The 7,547-nt window shown below is 35.1% G+C and overlaps 1 protein-coding gene across 1 annotated transcript; it reads left to right on the forward strand.

Annotated features, from left to right (window-relative positions):
- Positions 1–1,043: 1,043 nt before the first annotated feature.
- On the forward strand, positions 1,044–2,329 carry LOC107855334. The gene is made up of 2 exons (XM_016700341.2): positions 1,044–1,847; positions 2,102–2,329. Exons 1-2 carry the CDS (start codon positions 1,305–1,307, stop codon positions 2,114–2,116), a joined length of 558 nt encoding a protein of 185 aa, XP_016555827.2. The 5' UTR covers positions 1,044–1,304; the 3' UTR covers positions 2,117–2,329.
- The last annotated feature ends 5,218 nt before the right edge of the window (positions 2,330–7,547 follow it).

Consider the following 7,547-nt stretch of genomic DNA (forward strand, 5'->3'; position numbering starts at 1 on the left):
GAGATTTTTTTAAAAAATAGAAATCAACAAACATATAAAATGCATATATAATATACACATGTCAACATGGGAAACCCCAAAAATATATATACATTTATATAAAAGATGAAAAATATATAGAATTCAAATCTATACCGAATCTATATACAAATATACTTTTTAAAATGTTTTTCAAAAACTATTTTACATTTCGCCATAATTAGAACTATACATACATATGTTTGCATATGATTTACTCATATTCATACAAAATTAAATTTTGTTATTTTAAAAAAATAAAAGTACATGTGACGTCTTATTTTATTCCATCTTGAATTGTAATTGAATGAAAATTCACTTTATATGCTGACAAAACTTAATTTATGTATTATTGATATGAACTAATGTCAGCTTCAATCTAAATAGATTTTTTTTCATATTTTTATGAACGTTGAAATCCACTAATAACGAATAATGCTACCATCTTTCATATTAAAGAAAGAATAAACTGTTTTACTTTTCAACATTTATATTTAAAACATAATTTATTTTAAAAAAACATGTTCATTAATATAGAAAATCTATTTCTAAAATAATGGAAGAAGTACGAAAGAAAATTATAATGAGAACATGAAATCTTCAATTATATATATAGGATTTTGCTTTTGGTTATATATATAGAGATATCTACGGAAGAAAAATTCAGTGAAAAAAAGAGAGAGAAAATGCATTTGTGAGAAAGAATCATGAATTTATGTAACAACCTAGGAGAAAATAAAGGATATAAATATAAAAGTATGTGTGTTTTTCCTCCAGTTTGACTGTATTTTTTTTTTTTTATTATGTAATGCAATTTAAAGAGTATTGTTATAACTTGCAATAATTAATTTAATGTTGTACAAACAGGATTTTTTCCCGTCCTCTATTAATTTATTATATATGGAAAAAGAGAAAAGAACTCCAAAGATTTGAACACATTTCTAATCAACTCCAACGTGTTTGGGATTGAGGCGTAGTAGAAATATACTTTTGAGCCAAAAGGGAAAGTACTAGCAAGTTTAAACCATCATATCCCAGGCCACATGATCAATTGTCTAGAGTTTTCTTCCAGCTACTATTGGTCCAAATATGCAGAATTGTCCAAGTTCAAAAAATAGAACAATAAACAGATAACTCAATTATCACAAGTTATAGAATAAATGCTCACTCAAAAAGCTTTACCTGACAAAAAGAGATTCGAAAATGATAGAGCTAAGTGATAGGAGGTGTTAAAGAGAAGAATCTCCACTACCAAAACTAGTATAATAGATGTCGAATGACTGGCCATGTCAAGTGAGAAGAGCCATAAGAAACTAGAACTCGAACACAAGAGTCGTTCTCTGTTCAGTTTCAAACAACATTCAATGGCATCACTTCAGTGTCAAAAACCAGTTGCAGAACAAACTGTCTGCCAGAAAACCACTACTGTCACTTGCCAAAAGGCGAATGAGCACCACTCTTTGGCTGATAAAATGAAAGAGATGACAAGCAAGATGATCCACCACGAGAATCTTGGTCAGCAATCTGCCTGCCATGGTGCAAAAACTCAACAATCAGCATGCCATGGCACCACTGCTATGCATGGCCACGGCGCCAAAACTCAATATTCAGCAGGCCATGGCTCCACTGCTATGCATGGAGGTCATGCTAACCATGGCCAGCAGACTGCATGCCATGGCTCAAAGAAGGAAGGGGGTTTCATGCATAAGATAGGTGATCAGCTGAAGAACATGAGGAGAAAGAAGAACAAAGATGGACGCTGCAGAGATGGCAGTGACAGCAGCAGCAGCAGTGATGAAAGCGACAATGAGAACTGTGCAAGGAACAAGGTATAACCTCATAACCTATTGTCTATTTTTGCGTTTGTATAGTCTGATGGCACTGACGCATTCTATGTTGCTTGGACTCTCAAAAAATGATGCCGAACCCGTGTTGGATCCTCTAAAAATGCACTACTTTTGGATGATCCGACACGCACCCAATGACATTTTTGAAGAGTCCGAGCAACATAGTTGACAATAGATTAAAAAAGATGGTAATTTCAGCTTACCTTGAAGCCTAAAGTGCTATTTTGCTTTTGCAGAGGGAGAGCTGCTGAAGAAGTCAAGCTGCAACAATATCGTAAGAGATAGAAGCTATACCACTAATGAACTTCTGTTGTTCAATAACTATGTACTGTGATTAAGGGAGAGAGAGGAGTGCTATGTGTGTGCCTGTGAGAGAGTGAGATGTGCTACATGAAAAAATGCTAATACTTCTATATACCTATCATCTATGGTCTATCCAGTAATGAAATATGCTTATGAGATAACTAGTATCGTCTTCTCTTTTTTTTTTTTTCATGCATAACTAATCAATATTACCTCATGGTGACAAATGAAATGGATGAACAATGAGAAAAGACATGGAGATCCATGGGCACATAACCATGGAAAAAGCAGGAGGCGATAATAAGAGAAAAAGAAAAAGAGGAAAGAAAGAGTCAATCACAATGGAATGATCATTTTCTCCAGCAATAGCTGTAGAATGGATACACTTCACTTCTTTAAGATGAATGCAGCAGAACATGTCATGATTTCAAATTTTTGAAGGAGTCGTTAGTCATTGAGCAAATTATCTTAATTCTAACCATTCAAATGAGATCAGAATTAAGAGGAATGCTCAAAACATACCTGGAACTCCTCATAAGAATTCCAGAAACCAATAAGAAAGTAGTTAACGTAAAATGATGAATTAAAAAAAGGTTAAACTGTTCAGGCTACTCATGAATGTATAAGCAAAATAAAGAGTATATTCTATCAGACATTTGGAGACTTTGATCCTGTTGCATTTTCATAGAAATAGAAGCAGGAACCAGACGATCATTGAGTCCAAAAGAAAAAATGCAATGAGATCACAAAAGAAACCGATGCATCATCCAGACTCGGGGACAGATGTATAGGTTGAATGAAATCATCCTTATAAGTAGAGTTAAAATGCTTTATTTTCCATCAACAATGTGGTGAAAATATGATTGTGAATCTTCAATTTATTATCTTTACGGATTAAACTTATAGTCTTATATACACTGACAGTATTAAAAAATTTCTACATTGTTAACGTATTTCAAAACCTCATACAGGTTTTTGGAGATATGAAGGACAACAATTGTCTTTACGTTGGTAGACTAGATTCAATGTACTAAATGAGTTTCAGTTTCAGTTATTTGTCACTGGAAAAGAACTATGGGGCCATATAGATGGAGCCGATCCTGCTCCTACTGATCCTACAAAGTTAGGTGAATGAAAGATTAAAGATGCTCGGATGATGACATGGCTTTTAGGGTCAATTGACTCTCTTATTGTTCTTAATCTCAGGCCTTACAAGACAGCTAAAGCCATGTGGGGTTATTTACAAACGGCTTACAACCAAAATAATAGTGCCCGATGCTTTCACTTAGAGTATGAAATTACTAATTACTCTCAAGGAGGTCTTTCTGTTTAGGATTATTTTTCTGGATTTTAGAACTTATGTGCTGAATTTACAAATATTGTTTATGCCAAAATACCTGCGGAATCTCTCTCTGTAATTCAACAAGTCCATGAGCAAAGCAAGCGAGATCAATTTTTGATGAAGTTACGTTTTGATTTTGAGAATGTTCGCTCCCACTTGATAAATCATGACCCGTCTCTCTCCTTGGATGTTTGTTTTAGGGAATTACTCCGTGAAGAGCAGCGTTTTGTCACACAAAATGCTTTCAAGCAAGTTGATGATATTGTTGTTGCATTTGCTGCCCAAGGTAAAGGAAAGGGTAAGGATATGACTAGAACTCAATGCTACAGTTGCAAGGGATATGATCATATTGCTAGCAATTGTGGCAGGAAGTTTTATAATTATTGCAAACAACAAGGACACATCAAAGAGTGTCTCACACGCCCTCAAAACCGTAAGGTTAATGCTTTTCAAGCTGGGACAAATCGTTTCACTACTAAGAACTCATCTTCGGGACAAATTCTTACTCCTAAAATGGTAAGACAAATGATCATGTCAGCTTTTTCAGCTTTAGGGCTACAAGGTAATGATCTTGCATTTAATTTTTGGCTTATTGATTCTGAAGCTTCCAATCATATGACCAACTCATCCAATATGCTAAAAAATGTTCATAAGTCATTATCCATCACAAATTCAAGTTGCCAATGGTAGTAATTTACCCATTACCAAGGTTTGAGATATTACTAAAACTTTCAACAATGTTTTTGTGTCACCAAATCTCTTCACTAGTCTTATTTCAGTTGGACAATTGGTAGATAACAATTGTGATGTGAATTTTTCTAGTAATGGTTGTCTTGTGCAGGATCAAGTGTCGGGGACGATAATTGCAAAGGGGCCTAAAGTTGGACGACTGTTTCCTATACACTTTTTCATTCCTCGTGTTCTATCATTTGCTTGTACTTCTACACCTAGTAAGACTGAGGTATGACATAAGCGCTTAGGACATCCAAATTCTATTGTGTTATCTCATTTATCGAATTCGGGTTTATTGGGAAACAAAAATCAATTTTCCACTGATTACTTTGACTTTTCTACTTGTAAATAAGGCAAGAGTAAAATTCTTCCTTTTCCTAATTTTGGTAGTCGTGCTACAAAGTGTTTTGATGTCATTCATAGTGATGTTTGGGGTATTTCACCAATTGTTTCTCATGCTCATTTTAAGTACTTTGTGACATTTATAGATGATTATAGTCGATTTACGTGGGTATATTTTCTTCGTTTCAAATCTGATGTATTTTCCATATTCAAGATATTTTTGGACTATATTGAGACTCAATTTTCTACTTGCATCAAATTATTAAGATCTGATTCTAGTAGAGAATATATGTCTTATGAGTTCAAAAATTTTTTGCTTGAAAAAGGAATTGTCTCACAACGCTCCTATCCATATACACCAAAACAAAATAGGGTTGCTGAACGTAAAAATTGTCATCTTTTAGATGTCACTCGTACTTTATTGATTGAGTCCTCTGTTCCATCTAAGTATTGGGTGGAAGCTTTGTCTACTGCTGTTTACTTAATTAATAGACTACCATTTAAAGTCTTAAATCTTGAATCTCCATATTTTCGTCTTTATCACAAAAATCTAACCTATGATAGTTTTCATACATTTGATTGTATTTGTTTTGTGCATCTTCCTCCTTCTCAGCGTAATAAACTTTCTGTTCAGTCTACTAAATGTGTTTTTATGGGTTATAGTACTTCACAGAAAGGTTTTCTCTGTTATGATCCATGTTCTAATAAATTTCATGTTTCTAGAAATGTTGTTTTCTTTGAGAATCAGCATTTCTTTCCTACTCATGTTGAGTCATCTCCTGCTTCTCTTCTTCTTCCTACTTTTGAGGATTTGTCATCTTCTTCTAAGAGGTTCAAACCTGAATTTGTGTACGAACGTCGGCGGCCAATTTTACCCCCTCCTGATATTGATCCGCCACCTGAAACTGCTCCACAACTAGAATCTGAGAATTCTTCAAGGCCTGCTCCTCTTGAGCCCACTCGGCGATCTACGAGAGTATCTCGTACTCCTAATTGGTATGGCTTTTCATCTACTTTATCCACTATTTCTATTCCAACTTGTTACTCACAAGCTTCCAAGCATGAACGTTGGCATAAGACAATGGAGGAAGAACTTTTGGCTCATAAAGAAAATGACACATGGGATACTGTTTCATGCCATTCAAATGTCCATCCAATTGGATGTAAATAGGTTTATTCAATTAAACTTCACTCTAATGGAACTCTTGATCGGTACAAAGCTCGGTTGGTTGTTCTTGGTAACAAGCAAGAGTATGGTGTGAACTATGAAAAGACTTTTGCACTGATAGCAAAAATGATGATGGTGCGAACTATTATTGCCATTGGGGCTTCACAAAACTGGTCTCTTCATCAAATGGATGTCAAAAATGTCTTTCTTCATGGTGATCTCAAAGAGGATATTTATATGAAACCTCCACCAAGTTTGTTCTCATTGCCTACATCAGATGTATGCAAGTTGAAGCGGTTTTTGTATGGATTAAAACAAGCTCCCAGAGCTTGATTTGATAAATTTCGGTCTACTTTGCTACAATTCTCTTTTGAGCATAGCAAATATGACTCATCTTTGTTTCTTCGGAAAACATCCACAAGTTGTGTTCTTTTTTTGGTATATGTAGATGACATTATTATTACAGGAACTGATTCTTCACTAATCACTAGCCTGCAACAGCAACTTAAGGATTCTTTTCATATGAAACATCTTGATACTCTTACATATTTCTTGGGTTTGGAAGTTCATCGTGATTCATCTGGTGTGTTTCTAAATCAACACAAATATACCCAAGATTTGATTTATTTGGCAGGTCTTCAGGATTCCTCCTCTGTAGATACTCCATTAGAATTGAATGTAGATACTCCATTAGAATTGAATGTAAAGTATCGCTGGGAGGAAAGAGATCTTCTTCCTCATCCAACTATATTTCGGCAATTAGTTGGGAGCTTAAATTACCTTACTATTACCAGGCCTGATATCTCTTTTGCAGTTCAACAAATTAGTCAGTTCATGCAAGCTCCCCGTCATCTTCATTTGGTGGTTGTCCGTCACATCATTCGATATCTCCTAGGAATATCTACTCGTGGATTATTCTTTCCTAGTGGTTCGCCTATTCGTATTAATGCTTTTAGTGATTCTGATTGGACAGGATGTTCTGACTTCGATTACAGCTTGGTGCATGTTTCTTGGAGAGTCTTTGATATCTTGGACGAGTAAGAAGCAAGACCGTGTCAAAATTTTCAACAGAGACTGAATATTGAGCAATGTCTACTTCTTGCTCCGAGATTGTGTGGCTCCGTGGATTACTTTCTGAGATTGGATTTCCTCAATCTAATCCTACTCCTCTCCATGCTGACAATACAAGTGCTATTCAAATTGCTACTAATCCGGTTTATCATGAGCGGACCAAACACATCGAAGTAGACTGTCATTATATACAAGAAGTTGTAGATAAAGGTGTCATTACTCTTCCGCACGTGTCCAATGATCTTCAAATAGCTGATGCATTTACAAAATCAATGGCACGACGATGACATCAGTTTCTAGTGGGCAAATTGATGCTTCATGATCTACCAGCATCAATAGCATGATGTAAATATTGTATATATTAATTTATCTATATATTGTTGTATATTAGTGTAATTACATAGATTTGATTTAGTAATTAAAGAGAATAATAGTGGCTATAGTAGAGCAGATTTGGTGAGATAAAATAGCGGATTTAGAGGGATAGAAAAACTGGTCTTTAGGGATAGGAAGACGGATCTTTAGGGATGTAATCTTTGATACTTTTTATTTAATGGAAAGACTCTCAATATTGAGAGGCATTCAGCAGAAAATTGACAATGGCACCACTGTTATGTATGGAGGTCATGCTAACCATGGGCAGCAGACTGCATGCCATAGCGCAAAAACTCTATTCAGCAGGCCATGGCTCCACTGCTATGCATGGAGGTCATGCTAACCATGG

The sequence above is a fragment of the Capsicum annuum genome, chromosome 1 (genome assembly GCF_002878395.1).
Source record: "Capsicum annuum cultivar UCD-10X-F1 chromosome 1, UCD10Xv1.1, whole genome shotgun sequence".
In the NCBI taxonomy this organism is placed as follows: domain Eukaryota; kingdom Viridiplantae; phylum Streptophyta; class Magnoliopsida; order Solanales; family Solanaceae; genus Capsicum; species Capsicum annuum.

What these genes read in the sequence shown, in the direction of transcription:
- LOC107855334 (XM_016700341.2), top strand. Translation starts at nt 1,305, where the DNA reads ATGTCAAGTGAGAAGAGCCATAAGAAACTAGAACTCGAACACAAGAGT.